Source organism: Larus michahellis, chromosome W, assembly GCF_964199755.1.
Source record: "Larus michahellis chromosome W, bLarMic1.1, whole genome shotgun sequence".
Classification (NCBI taxonomy): Eukaryota; Metazoa; Chordata; class Aves; order Charadriiformes; family Laridae; genus Larus; species Larus michahellis.
In genome coordinates this window covers 19,726,470-19,741,548 of record NC_133929.1, presented here as the reverse complement: position 1 = coordinate 19,741,548, position 15,079 = coordinate 19,726,470, and the positions used below count along the sequence as shown (strand labels likewise).

Genomic DNA, 15,079 nt, shown 5'->3' with positions numbered 1-15,079 from the left:
TCCAGGGGTGACACCCATCAAGACGGTGTCAAGATGGTGACGGTTGAACTCGATGATCTTAAGGGTCTTCTCCAACCTAAATGATTCTATGATTCTAAGATGAGACAATGGGAGAGGCTCTCTGGATCACCTCACAGGCCAGTGGGGATGGGGGGGTACTGCCTAGGGAATATGGGACACATTATGGGATGCAGGGGAAGAGCATTTTGGGATCACACAAGACTTATTATGGGATGCTTAGGGGAGGAAGCAAAGGCAGGGGAAGGGAAGGATCTGGGTGGTTTGGGGAAAAACAAGCACGGGAAAACAGGGATAAAAGGGGCCGGTCGCAGGTAAACAGATGGTCGGTCAGTATGCTTGTCTGGCCATACCCTGCACCTGATCAGCACAGTCTGTCCTGTCTTCTCATTAAAATACATTTTAACTCTTTTCCTGGATGAGGGAACTCTCTATTCCGTGTGTACATATGTGCATGGAGGCCTAAATGCTAGCAACTAGAGTCAGACCACGGGTCGTAGGGCCCATGTGTCTGGGGTGCCAGCAACTGGAGCGAGTGAGGGTGCACATGTTGGTGCATGACCACCTAACTAGCTGTCAAGTGGGTTAAGTGGCTCGGGAGCCAGGTGTGCATGTGTGCCCCTGGGGAATGAGACAACCAGAGGAGTTGGCTACTGGAGAGACCAGGGTGTTCAGGCCAACTGCTGGAGAGACCGTAGGGTCTGGGGGTTGACTAAGAGACCCCTTTATACACATGTCTGGGCGTGAGGCAACTGGGGAGAGTGAGGATGCAGCTACTGGATGGGCTGAGTGTCTATGCTCAGTTACTAGAGAGATCCACAGCACATGTATCTGTGTTGGTGTGTGTTAAGGGAGGTCTGTACCAGCAGCTGGAGTAGGGCTACGAGCCTCGGGGGCTCATATGTCCAGGTACCAGCAACTGGGGAGATCAGGGATCCAGGGGCCAGCTACTGCGCAGACTGAGTGTCTAAGCCCAGCTATTGGAGGGATCCACGTGGCATATATGTATATATTTCCTACTAACAGACCTTCATCCTGATCAGTCAGAGAGGGGAACAGGACGAGGCCATTGGTGTTGGTTGGGTTTATGTGAATGCTGAGTGTTTCTGCCTGTGTTGATCTGTGTGACCGGCCGTGTGTGCATGTATGCATGTTGTATATGTGTGAGGCCTACTGGGAATACAGGCTCAGTCTCGCTACTGGTTGGACCTGGGGGTATGGAGCTGCGGCAGCCTCTCCTCCATTGGACTACCAGATTCAGCAACCCCTAACACTCACAGGTTCAGGAAATGTCAAAAGCCTTTAGGTAGGCTATACTGGCCCATGACAAGTGTCCACAAGCTAAATGGCTAAACAGTTTCTGCTTATGCTTTCAACACTGTAGGACACCTGACCTCAGTGCCAGGGGAGGTTATGGAGCAGATCATCTTGAGTTGCCATCACACGGCACGTACAGGACAACCAGGTGATCAGGCCCAGTCAGCATGGGTTTATGAAAGGCAGGTCCTGCTTGACTAACCTGATCTCCTACAACAAGGTGACCCGCTTAGTGGATGAGGGAAAAGCTGTGGATGTTGTTTACCTGGACTTTTGTAAAGCATTCGACACCGTTTCCCACAGGATTTCCCACAGGAGAAACTGGCTGCTCACGGCTTGGACGGGCGTACTCTTCGCTGGGTAAAAACCTGGCTGGATGGCCGGGCCCAAAGAGTGGTGGAGAATGGAGTTAAATCCAGTTGGCGGTGGGTCACAAGTGGTGTTCCCCAGGGCTCAGTATTGGGGCCAGTTCTCTTTAATATCTTTATCAACGACCTGGACGAGGGGATCGAGTGCACCCTCAGTAAGTTTGCAGACACCAAGAGGGATCTGGACAGGCTGGATCGATGGGCCGAGGCTGATGGTATGAGATTCAACAAGGCCAAGTGCCAGGTCCTGCACTTGGGTCACAACAACCCCATGCAGTGCTACAGGCTTGGGGAAGAGTGGCTGGAAAGCTGCTTGTCGGAAAAGGACCTGGGCCTGGGGGTGTTGGTCGACGTCTGGCTGAATACGAGCCAGCAGTTTGCCCGGGTGGCATCCTGGCTTGTATCAGAAATAGTGTGGCCAGCAGGACTGGGGAAGTGATCGTCCCCCTGTACTCGGCACTGGTGAGGCCCCACCTCGAGTACTGTGTTGACTTTTGGGCCCCTCACTACAAGAAAGACGTTGAGGTGCTGGAGCGCATCCAAAGAAGAGCAACGAAGCTGGTGAAGGGTCTAGAGAACAAGTCTTATGAGAAGCGGCTGAGGGAACTGGCATTGTTTAGCCTGGAGAAAAGGAGGCTTTCTCTACCACTCGCTCTCTACAACTACCTGAAAGGAGGTTGTAGCGAGGTGGGTGTCAGTCTCTTTTCCCAAGTCACGAGAGGAAATGGCCTCAAGTTGCGCCAGGGGAGGTTTAGATTGGATATTAGGAAAAATGTCTTCACCGAAAGGGTTGTCAAGCATTGGAACAGGCTGCCCAGGGAAGTGGTGGAGTCACCATCCCTGGAGGTATTTAGAAGACGTATAGACGTGTCGCTTAGGAACATGGTTTAGTGGTGGACTTGGTAGTATTAGGTTAATGGTTGGACTCAATGATCTTAAGTGTCCTTTCCAACCTAAATGATTCTATGATTCTAAGGCAAAACTGGATGAATCAAGGCTTGGGATACAGTAGCTGAAGGGAACATTTTAGGATTCTAGGAGCTTTAAACATAAATATGAACCATATCTGGAGCACTATATGCAATGTTAAGCTTTAAAAATACATTTGTACCAGATCCATTTCCTGAAGCACAGTTATCTCAACTCTCATCAAATTGAAAATTAAATAAAAGGGAATTCAGGGGCTGACTATACGAGGGAAATTATCATCTTTACATGAATTGTAGTGGTTAAGACGCGCTCTCTTAATGTGTTCACAGTTCCAGGAGACCCACCATATCCTCAAGCAATGCTACTTATGACAGGTGTTCCAACTCCCATATAGGCTGCTCTATCAAAAAGCATTTTTCTCTAAGTCCATTGTGCAGTCAAAAATAGATTCTCGCCCTATTGTTTTCTATTTGGCTTTCATGATTGATTCCCCCTAGTTCTCCCATTCTCCTTGCTGCTGGGATTTCTTGCAAAAAACAGATTCTAATAATACCAGAGAATCATAAAATGGTTTGGCTTGGAAGGGACCTTTAAAGATCATCTAGTCCAACCCCCCTGCCATGGGCAGGGACATCTTTCACTAGATCAGGTTGCTCAAAGCCCCATCCAACCTGACCTTGAACACGTCCAATGATGAGGCATCCACAACTTCCCTGGGCAACCTGTTCCACTGTCTCACCACCCTCATCGTAAAGCATTTCTTCCTTACGTCCAATCCAAATCTACCCTCCTTCAGTTTAAAACCGTTGCCCCTTGTCCTGTCACTACAGACCCTGGTGAAAAGTCTCTCTTCATCTTTCTTAGAAGCCCCCCTTAAGTATTAAAAGGCCGCAATAAGGTCTCCCTGGAGCCTTCTCTTCTCCAGGCTGAACAACCCCAACTCTCTCAGCCTGTCCTCGTAGGAGAGGTGCTCCAGCCCTCTGATCATCTTCGTGGCCCTCCGCTGGACCCGCTCCAACAGGTCCATGTCTTTCTTGTGCTGGGGAGCCCAGAGCTGGTCGCAGTACTCCAGGTGGGGTCTCACCAGAGCGGAGTAGAGGGGCAGAATGACCTCCCTCGACCTGCTGGCCACGCTTCTTCTGATGCAGCCCAGGATATGGTTGGCTTTCTGGGCTGCAAGCGCACATTGTCGGCTCATGTCCAGCTTTTCATCCACCAGTATATCCCCAAGTCCTTCTCCGCAGGGCTGCTCTCAATCCATTCATCCCCCAGTCTGTATTGATGCTGGGGATTGCCATGACCCGGGTGCAGGACTTTGCACTTGGCCTTGTTGAACTTCATGAGGGTCGCATGGTGTCCTGGTTTGAGGGCCCACTCCTCAAGCCTGTCCAGGTCCCTCTGGATAGCATCCCTTCCCTCAAGCACCACTCAGCTTGGTGTCATCTGCAAACTTGCTGAGGGTGCACGCAATCCCAATGTCTATGTCATTGATGAAGATATTCAACAGTACTGGTCCCAATATGGACCCCTGAGGAACACCACTTGTTACCGGTTTCCATTTGGACATTGAGCCATTGACTGTAACTCTCTGTATGCAGCCATCCAGCCAGTTCCTTATCCATCTAACAGTCCATCCATCAAACCCATATCTCGCCAATTTAGTGACAAGGATGCTGTGTGGGACCGTGTCAAAGGCCTTACAGAAGTCCAGGTAGATGACATCTGTAGCTCTTCCCTTGTCCACCGATGCAGTCACTCCATTGTAGAAGGCCACCAGATTAGTCTGGCACGATTTGCCCTTGGTGAAGCCATGAAGCTCTCAACCTGTGTACTGCTGTTTTTCAAAGACAGCTCTGTGCAATCAATCAATTTTTTTACGTAGAGGTCAACCCCCACAGACACCTTTCCTTCCTTGCCTGTCCCTCCTCAACAGTTTATAGCCATCGATTGCAGCGCTCCAGTCGTGTGATTCACCCCACCAAGTTTCAGTGATAGTGACAAGATCATAGGTTTCCAGCTGCACAGTGGCTTCCAGCTCCTCCCATTTGTTACCCATGCTGCGTGCATTGGTATATAGAGACACTTCAGTTGGACTGTTGACTGTCTCACCTTTTTGGCAGAACCTTTTTGGAGGGTTAGGGGGTATTCCTCACTACTCCGGTAGATGCGCTCACAGAATCACAGAATGGTTTGGGTTGGAAGGGACCCTAAAGATCATCTAGTTCCAACCCACCTGCCCTGGGCAGGGACACCTCCCACTAGACCAGGCTGCTCAAAGCCTCATCCAGCCTGGCCTTGAACACTTCCAGGGATGGGAAGCTCACCACCCTGTGGCTTGTGTGAGTACACAAGTGTCACGGCTTTGAACCCCACCCCCCAAGTTCATTGGTTTAAAGCGCGATTCACTAAGACAGCCAATCTGCCAGAGAAAATTCTCCTTCCTCTTCTAGATAGGTGGATCCCATCTCTCCCCAATAGGCCGTATTCATTGAAGAATGTCCCGCGATCATAGAAGCCAAAGCCCTGGTGATGACACCAGCCACCAAGCCAAGTGTTGATCTGCATGATGCGTTGACTTCTGCCTGCACCCCTATCCCTGACACACAAGACAGAGGAGAAGATCACTTGGGCCCCTGTCCCCTTCACTTGTGCCCCCAGGGCTCTGAAGTCCTGCTTGATCTTGACCAGGCTATGCTTTACCGTCTCATTGGTGCCCACATGGAAAAGAAGTAGGGGATAGTAGTCTGCGCTTTTAACCAGTTGTGGCAGTCTCTCTGTGACATCCCGGATCTTGGCTCCTGGCAAGCAGCAAACTTCCCTTGACTGTGTATCAGGCTGACAGATGGGTGCCTCGGTGCCTCTCAGCAGAGAGTCGCCCACTACTAGCACTTGCCGCTTCCTTTTGCGGCTTTTAGTGCGAGCAACTGGTGCGGTTTCTCCCTGTGAGTCTTGCTCATTGGCTTCACCCACTGCCAAGACTTTGTATCTGTTGCTGGTTGGTACATACGAGGAAATGGGGGGGAAGTGATATCCTGCCGCCACAAGTTACCAGAGACCATTGGTGAAACACTGGCACAGGTTGTCCAGAGAGGTGGTAGATGCCCCATCCCAGAAGCATTCAAGGTCAGGTTGGACAGGGCTTTGAGCAACCTGATCTAGTTGAAGATGTCCCTGCTCGTTGCAGGGGGGTTGGACTAGATGACCTTTAAAGGTCCCTTCCAACCCAAACTATTCTATGATTCTATGGCGCCTCCTTCTCCAAGGTGCTGTCTGTCTGCTGTTGACGCTCTTTGTCTGGTAGTCCTTGGAGGTCAGTGCCATGGAGCCCTAATATTTCTTCTTGCAACGCCTCAAATAGTACTGTTTCTTGTTCCCCCTCCCTAATACAGCATAACCTGCTGACTTCCTCCTGCAGCTCCTCCACCCGCTGCCAGAGTGACTCTACCAGAGCACACGGGTGCACAGGTGGAGCTTGCACCCTCCTCCACCCAGGAGCGTGGGGTACAGTCTTTACAGCCCTCCACCTGGACAGCAGCTTCCCTGATAGCAAGCTCCGTCTGGGTGGCTGGGTGGCCGCCTCCACTCATCGCAGGCTATCCTGGCTAGATAGATGGGCTCCCAGCTGCTGCAGAACACAGCCCTCACCTAGTCTCTGCCACCATGCTTCCGACGATCTCAAAGCACTGCCTAATAAGTCCTTCTAATTCCCTGGAGACCTCAAGCTGCTGGGTAGGTTTGCACAGCCACCAGCTAGCTGGGGTGACTGTCAGGGCTGCAGCCTAAGCCTGTGGGCGAGCAAAGCAGGCAGCAGCCTGACAACCGGTAGAGTGTGCCGCCCTTCTCTCGTGAACTGCTGCACCGCTCCCCTCAGGGGCCGCTCCCTGCTTGCACGCCCTGGCCGCTGGCACTCCCTAGGGGCCAGTTATGTGCGGCTTTCCACGGTTGGAACTGGCCGCGGGGACTGCTGGCACCACCCAACTCTCGCCCACCCCTCTCGTGAGACCTGTCGCCTGCTGGCCGGTCCCTCCACACACAGAACTCAAGGGTGCCAGGGGCCCAGAATCCCCCTCAAACACCCCCCAGAGACCTCACAAGCCTCACACTCTTCTCAGCACACGGCAACAACTGCTGCTGCCACTGCTAGCATTGGCTTCCCGTGTTTTGAACTGGCCGCGGGAACCGCCGGCATCCACATCTTTAACATCCATCAGTCTCTTACAAATATTAATTACAGCAAAGGTTTAGCTTCCTGAGGTGAAACAAACTTGATCTTGCTGGATGAGAAATACTTCAGGTTGCTTGTCGTCGGTGTTTTTCACCATTTGCATACACAGACAAAGTCCTCAATGAAAGCAGAGCCCAAATAGAAAGGGACCGACATTTTAAAACCATGCATTTATATTGCTTGGCACTAGAAACACTTCTAACAAAACTCTGCACAAATTGAAGTCCTGCCATCAATTACATGTTCTCAAAGATTCGGGGTTAACTTTTTATTTCTTAAAAGCTTAGACCGCTTGGGTTGATGTTGGGACAACTGGATAGATCAGAATGACGGGTCATTCCCTTATTTTAAGGGGGACAATTTTCTTTCTGTTGTGCCAGCAGCTGGACCAAGTGGGGGTCTAAGTGAAACAGGAGTGAGGAACACGGGTCAGAGGGCCCACGTGTCTTTTTACGCTCCAGTTGATATAATTCTCATGGAGAGCAGGATCTGGCTTGTATCTTTCCAACTCTTGCCGTTGCTCTTACCCTTTTTCATGATTATCTGTATTTTTAACGTTTGGGATAATTATATTAGTTGGTAATGTTTTCTCTTTTTAGTGGACTAAAATCATAATAACAACTTCTTATATTTTAATTGTACTGGTTTTGGCTGGGATAGAGTAAAATTTCTTCATAGTAGCCTGTATGGGGCTACGTTTTGGATTTGTGCTGGAAACAGTGTTGATAACATGGGGATGTTTTTAGTTATTGCTGAGCAGTGCTTACACAGAGTCAAGGCCTTTTCTGCTCCTCACACCGCCCTGACAGGGAGTAGGCTGGGGGTGCACAAGAAGTTGGGAGGGGACACAGCCGGGACAGCTGACCCCAACAGACCAAAGGGATATCCCATACCATATGACGTCGTGCTCAGCAATAAAAGCTGGGGGAAGAAGGAGGAAGGGGGGGGACATTTGGAGTTATGAGGTTTGTCTTTCCAAGTAACCGTTGCGCATGATGGAGCCCTGCTTTCTTGGAGAAGGCTAAACACCTGCCTGACGATGGGAAGTGGTGAATGAATTCCTTATTTTGCTTTGCTCGCGTGCGCAGCTTTTGCTTTACCTGTTAAACTGTCTTTATCTCAACCCACGAGTTTTCTTATTTTTACCCTTCCAATTCTCTCCCCCATTCCACCGGGGAGGAGTCTGCGAGTGGCTGTGTGGTGCTTAGTTGCTGGGCTGGGGTTAAACCACGACAGTAATGCTTAGGGATTCTTATTAGAATGTTGTGGGGGACCGTATCAAAGGCCTTACAGGAATCCAGGTAGATGACATCCGTAGCTCTTCCCTTGTCCACTGAAGCAGTCACTCCATCGCAGAAGGCCACTAGATAGAAGGCCCCCAATACTTGCTACTTTGTTCTCAAGCTTCAGCTCTATAAATAATTACATATACACATAGACACACATATATATCAACTTGCTGATGGTAGTGTTACTCTCCTTAAAGCAAGCTGTCTATAAAAGGTTAGCCAATTTTGAACCAATTTTAAAGAAGTGGTAGAGATGATGTTGAAAATTATAGATCAGTGATAAAATAATCACTGTTTAAGTTACCTTGCAATAATTTTAAACAAATTACCTCCTTAGGTCATTAGGGTCTCTGAATATGTTACACACCCGTACACTAGGTTTGGAAAGCAGAATGTCTTAGCTAATAATATATTCCAATAGCATCTGTTCACAGAATCACAGAATCATTTAGGTTGGAAGGGACTTCTTGAGATCACCCAGTCCAACCTCCCTGCTCAAGCAGGGTCAGCTAGAACGGGTTGCCCAGGACCGTCTAGTCAGGTTTTGAATATCTCCATATTGCCCATCTAGTCAGGTTTTGAATATCTCCAAAGATGGAGAATTCACCACTTCTCTGGGCAACCTTTTCCATTGTTCAACCAGTTTTAGCTTCTAACTAAATGATTTGTTAAGTCAGTTTAAGATTTATTTCAATCCGCACGGTGCAAACTAATCTCGACTCTCTCAGTCACACTGACATACAGCTGGTCATGAAAGAAAACTGTTTGAAGATACAGGCCTGTGTAAAAGCAATAAAATTAGAGTGATAGATGCAAGATAAGGCCCCTACTTTCAAAACTTGCACATACCTTGTACAATCCAATTCCAGGATCTATAAGAAACAAATGAGCTGATGTAGATGGTTGATTCGGTGATCTGCTACTTGATGCTCTTTTGACTTTGTTTTTACAGTTGGAAACAGGACAGGAATTGACCTCTCCACTCTGATTTGCCACAGAAGTGGTAGGAGCTTCAGATTCAGAGCGTATCAAAAGCTGAACTATGTCATTTAGTCCAACATCGTAGTCAAATAAAGTGTGTCCATCTTCCAGCTGTCAAGAAAAAAACAGTATATTGGTAAAGTTCCACTTTGATATTACTATGAAGCTCTCCTCTTAGAGAGGATAATTTAACAAAAACAGATATTTGCTTCAAAGTTGAAGAGAAATGAGACATGTATTTCATGTAAATCGATAAAATCATTTATCTTGAGTGAACTCAACAGCAACTCATCAAGTACAATAGACTAATGATGTCTGCCCAATGACATGCCTTAAAGACACACAAAAATGATTGTATTGTATATATTATAGTTAAGTAATTACATAACTTGTTCTTTCCTGATATTATCTAAAAAAACCTGTTTCTTACTTCATTACTAATGAAATGTTGAAACACATGGACAACAGGGAGGTGATTAGGGACAGCCAACATGACTTCACCAAAGACAAATCATGCCAAACTAATCTAGTGGCCTTCTCCTTCAGTGGACAAGGGAAGAGCTACGGATGTCATCTACCTGGATTCCTGTAAGGCCTTTGATACGGTCCCCCACAACATTCTAATAAGAATCCCTAAGCATTACTGTCGTGGTTTAACCCCAGCCCAGCAACTAAGCACCACACAGCCACTCGCAGACTCCTCCCCGGTGGAATGGGGGAGAGAATTGGAAGGGTAAAAATAAGAAAACTCGTGGGTTGAGATAAAGACAGTTTAACAGGTAAAGCAAAAGCTGCGCACGCGAGCAAAGCAAAATAAGGAATTCATTCACCACTTCCCATCGTCAGGCAGGTGTTTAGCCTTCTCCAAGAAAGCAGGGCTCCATCATGCGCAACGGTTACTTGGAAAGACAAACCTCATAACTCCAAATGTCCCCCCCCTTCCTCCTTCTTCCCCCAGCTTTTATTGCTGAGCACGACGTCATATGGTATGGGATATCCCTTTGGTCTGTTGGGGTCAGCTGTCCCGGCTGTGTCCCCTCCCAACTTCTTGTGCACCCCCAGCCTACTCCCTGTCAGGGCGGTGTGAGGAGCAGAAAAGGCCTTGACTCTGTGTAAGCACTGCTCAGCAATAACTAAAAACATCCCCATGTTATCAACACTGTTTCCAGCACAAATCCAAAACGTAGCCCCATACAGGCTACTATGAAGAAATTTTACTCTATCCCAGCCAAAACCAGTACAATTAAAATATAAGAAGTTGTTATTATGATTTTAGTCCACTAAAAAGAGAAAACATTACCAACTAATATAATTATCCCAAACGTTAAAAATACAGATAATCATGAAAAAGGGTAAGAGCAACGGCAAGAGTTGGAAAGATACAAGCCAGATCCTGCTCTCCATGAGAATTATATCAACTGGAGCGTAAAAAGACACGTGGGCCCTCTGACCCGTGTTCCTCACTCCTGTTTCACTTAGACCCCCACTTGGTCCAGCTGCTGGCACAACAGAAAGAAAATTGTCCCCCTTAAAATAAGGGAATGACCCGTCATTCTGATCTATCCAGTTGTCCCAACATCAACCCAAGCGGTCTAAGCTTTTAAGAAATAAAAAGTTAACCCCGAATCTTTGAGAACATGTAATTGATGGCAGGACTTCAATTTGCGCAGAGTTTTGTTAGAAGTGTTTCTAGTGCCAAGCAATATAAATGCATGGTTTTAAAATGTCGGTCCCTTTCTATTTGGGCTCTGCTTTCATTGAGGACTTTGTCTGTGTATGCAAATGGTGAAAAACACCGACGACAAGCAACCTGAAGTATTTCTCATCCAGCAAGATCAAGTTTGTTTCACCTCAGGAAGCTAAACCTTTGCTGTAATTAATATTTGTAAGAGACTGATGGATGTTAAAGATGTGGATGCCGGCGGTTCCCGCGGCCAGTTCAAAACACGGGAAGCCAATGCTAGCAGTGGCAGCAGCAGTTGTTGCCGTGTGCTGAGAAGAGTGTGAGGCTTGTGAGGTCTCTGGGGGGTGTTTGAGGGGGATTCTGGGCCCCTGGCACCCTTGAGTTCTGTGTGTGGAGGGACCGGCCAGCAGGCGACAGGTCTCACGAGAGGGGTGGGCGAGAGTTGGGTGGTGCCAGCAGTCCCCGCGGCCAGTTCCAACCGTGGAAAGCCGCACATAACTGGCCCCTAGGGAGTGCCAGCGGCCAGGGCGTGCAAGCAGGGAGCGGCCCCTGAGGGGAGCGGTGCAGCAGTTCACGAGAGAAGGGCGGCACACTCTACCGGTTGTCAGGCTGCTGCCTGCTTTGCTCGCCCACAGGCTTAGGCTGCAGCCCTGACAGTCACCCCAGCTAGCTGGTGGCTGTGCAAACCTACCCAGCAGCTTGAGGTCTCCAGGGAATTAGAAGGACTTATTAGGCAGTGCTTTGAGATCGTCGGAAGCATGGTGGCAGAGACTAGGTGAGGGCTGTGTTCTGCAGCAGCTGGGAGCCCATCTATCTAGCCAGGATAGCCTGCGATGAGTGGAGGCGGCCACCCAGCCACCCAGACGGAGCTTGCTATCAGGGAAGCTGCTGTCCAGGTGGAGGGCTGTAAAGACTGTACCCCACGCTCCTGGGTGGAGGAGGGTGCAAGCTCCACCTGTGCACCCGTGTGCTCTGGTAGAGTCACTCTGGCAGCGGGTGGAGGAGCTGCAGGAGGAAGTCAGCAGGTTATGCTGTATTAGGGAGGGGGAACAAGAAACAGTACTATTTGAGGCGTTGCAAGAAGAAATATTAGGGCTCCATGGCACTGACCTCCAAGGACTACCAGACAAAGAGCGTCAACAGCAGACAGACAGCACCTTGGAGAAGGAGGCGCCATAGAATCATAGAATAGTTTGGGTTGGAAGGGACCTTTAAAGGTCATCTAGTCCAACCCCCCTGCAACGAGCAGGGACATCTTCAACTAGATCAGGTTGCTCAAAGCCCTGTCCAACCTGACCTTGAATGCTTCTGGGATGGGGCATCTACCACCTCTCTGGACAACCTGTGCCAGTGTTTCACCAATGGTCTCTGGTAACTTGTGGCGGCAGGATATCACTTCCCCCCCATTTCCTCGTATGTACCAACCAGCAACAGATACAAAGTCTTGGCAGTGGGTGAAGCCAATGAGCAAGACTCACAGGGAGAAACCGCACCAGTTGCTCGCACTAAAAGCCGCAAAAGGAAGCGGCAAGTGCTAGTAGTGGGCGACTCTCTGCTGAGAGGCACCGAGGCACCCATCTGTCAGCCTGATACACAGTCAAGGGAAGTTTGCTGCTTGCCAGGAGCCAAGATCCGGGATGTCACAGAGAGACTGCCACAACTGGTTAAAAGCGCAGACTACTATCCCCTACTTCTTTTCCATGTGGGCACCAATGAGACGGTAAAGCATAGCCTGGTCAAGATCAAGCAGGACTTCAGAGCCCTGGGGGCACAAGTGAAGGGGACAGGGGCCCAAGTGATCTTCTCCTCTGTCTTGTGTGTCAGGGATAGGGGTGCAGGCAGAAGTCAACGCATCATGCAGATCAACACTTGGCTTGGTGGCTGGTGTCATCACCAGGGCTTTGGCTTCTATGATCGCGGGACATTCTTCAATGAATACGGCCTATTGGGGAGAGATGGGATCCACCTATCTAGAAGAGGAAGGAGAATTTTCTCTGGCAGATTGGCTGTCTTAGTGAATCGCGCTTTAAACCAATGAACTTGGGGGGTGGGGTTCAAAGCCGTGACACTTGTGTACTCACACAAGCCACAGGGTGGTGAGCTTCCCATCCCTGGAAGTGTTCAAGGCCAGGCTGGATGAGGCTTTGAGCAGCCTGGTCTAGTGGGAGGTGTCCCTGCCCAGGGCAGGTGGGTTGGAACTAGATGATCTTTAGGGTCCCTTCCAACCCAAACCATTCTGTGATTCTGTGAGCGCATCTACCGGAGTAGTGAGGAATACCCCCTAACCCTCCAAAAAGGTTCTGCCAAAAAGGTGAGACAGTCAACAGTCCAACTGAAGTGTCTCTATATACCAATGCACGCAGCATGGGTAACAAATGGGAGGAGCTGGAAGCCACTGTGCAGCTGGAAACCTATGATCTTGTCACTATCACTGAAACTTGGTGGGGTGAATCACACGACTGGAGCGCTGCAATCGATGGCTATAAACTGTTGAGGAGGGACAGGCAAGGAAGGAAAGGTGTCTGTGGGGGTTGACCTCTACGTAAAAAAATTGATTGATTGCACAGAGCTGTCTTTGAAAAACAGCAGTACACAGGTTGAGAGCTTCATGGCTTCACCAAGGGCAAATCGTGCCAGACTAATCTGGTGGCCTTCTACAATGGAGTGACTGCATCGGTGGACAAGGGAAGAGCTACAGATGTCATCTACCTGGACTTCTGTAAGGCCTTTGACACGGTCCCACACAGCATCCTTGTCACTAAATTGGCGAGATATGGGTTTGATGGATGGACTGTTAGATGGATAAGGAACTGGCTGGATGGCTGCATACAGAGAGTTACAGTCAATGGCTCAATGTCCAAATGGAAACCGGTAACAAGTGGTGTTCCTCAGGGGTCCATATTGGGACCAGTACTGTTGAATATCTTCATCAATGACATAGACATTGGGATTGCGTGCACCCTCAGCAAGTTTGCAGATGACACCAAGCTGAGTGGTGCTTGAGGGAAGGGATGCTATCCAGAGGGACCTGGACAGGCTTGAGGAGTGGGCCCTCAAACCAGGACACCATGCGACCCTCATGAAGTTCAACAAGGCCAAGTGCAAAGTCCTGCACCCGGGTCATGGCAATCCCCAGCATCAATACAGACTGGGGGATGAATGGATTGAGAGCAGCCCTGCGGAGAAGGACTTGGGGATATACTGGTGGATGAAAAGCTGGACATGAGCCGACAATGTGCGCTTGCAGCCCAGAAAGCCAACCATATCCTGGGCTGCATCAGAAGAAGCGTGGCCAGCAGGTCGAGGGAGGTCATTCTGCCCCTCTACTCCGCTCTGGTGAGACCCCACCTGGAGTACTGCGACCAGCTCTGGGCTCCCCAGCACAAGAAAGACATGGACCTGTTGGAGCGGGTCCAGCGGAGGGCCACGAAGATGATCAGAGGGCTGGAGCACCTCTCCTACGAGGACAGGCTGAGAGAGTTGGGGTTGTTCAGCCTGGAGAAGAGAAGGCTCCAGGGAGACCTTATTGCGGCCTTTTAATACTTAAGGGGGGCTTCTAAGAAAGATGAAGAGAGACTTTTCACCAGGGTCTGTAGTGACAGGACAAGGGGCAACGGTTTTAAACTGAAGGAGGGTAGATTTGGATTGGACGTAAGGAAGAAATGCTTTACGATGAGGGTGGTGAGACAGTGGAACAGGTTGCCCAGGGAAGTTGTGGATGCCTCATCATTGGACGTGTTCAAGGTCAGGTTGGATGGGGCTTTGAGCAACCTGATCTAGTGAAAGATGTCCCTGCCCATGGCAGGGGGGTTGGACTAGATGATCTTTAAAGGTCCCTTCCAAGCCAAACCATTTTATGATTCTCTGGTATTATTAGAATCTGTTTTTTGCAAGAAATCCCAGCAGCAAGGAGAATGGGAGAACTAGGGGGAATCAATCATGAAAGCCAAATAGAAAACAATAGGGCGAGAATCTATTTTTGACTGCACAATGGACTTAGAGAAAAATGCTTTTTGATAGAGCAGCCTATATGGGAGTTGGAACACCTGTCATAAGTAGCATTGCTTGAGGATATGGTGGGTCTCCTGGAACTGTGAACACATTAAGAGAGCGCGTCTTAACCACTACAATTCATGTAAAGATGATAATTTCCCTCGTATAGTCAGCCCCTGAATTCCCTTTTATTTAATTTTCAATTTGATGAGAGTTGAGATAACTGTGCTTCAGGAAATGGATCTGGTACAAATGTATTTTTAAAGCTTAACAT

At 49.1% G+C, this 15,079-nt stretch overlaps 1 protein-coding gene across 2 annotated transcripts in view; it reads right to left on the bottom strand.

Annotated features, from left to right (window-relative positions):
* LOC141735507 (E3 ubiquitin-protein ligase UHRF2-like) overlaps positions 1–15,079 on the bottom strand; it is a 143,691-nt gene that overhangs the window by 124,930 nt on the left and 3,682 nt on the right. For both annotated transcript variants that reach the window (XM_074568404.1, XM_074568405.1), the window contains exon 2: positions 8,997–9,239. In XM_074568404.1, the coding sequence (XP_074424505.1) occupies positions 8,997–9,239 (243 nt within the window). The remainder of the gene's footprint in view (positions 1–8,996; positions 9,240–15,079) is intronic.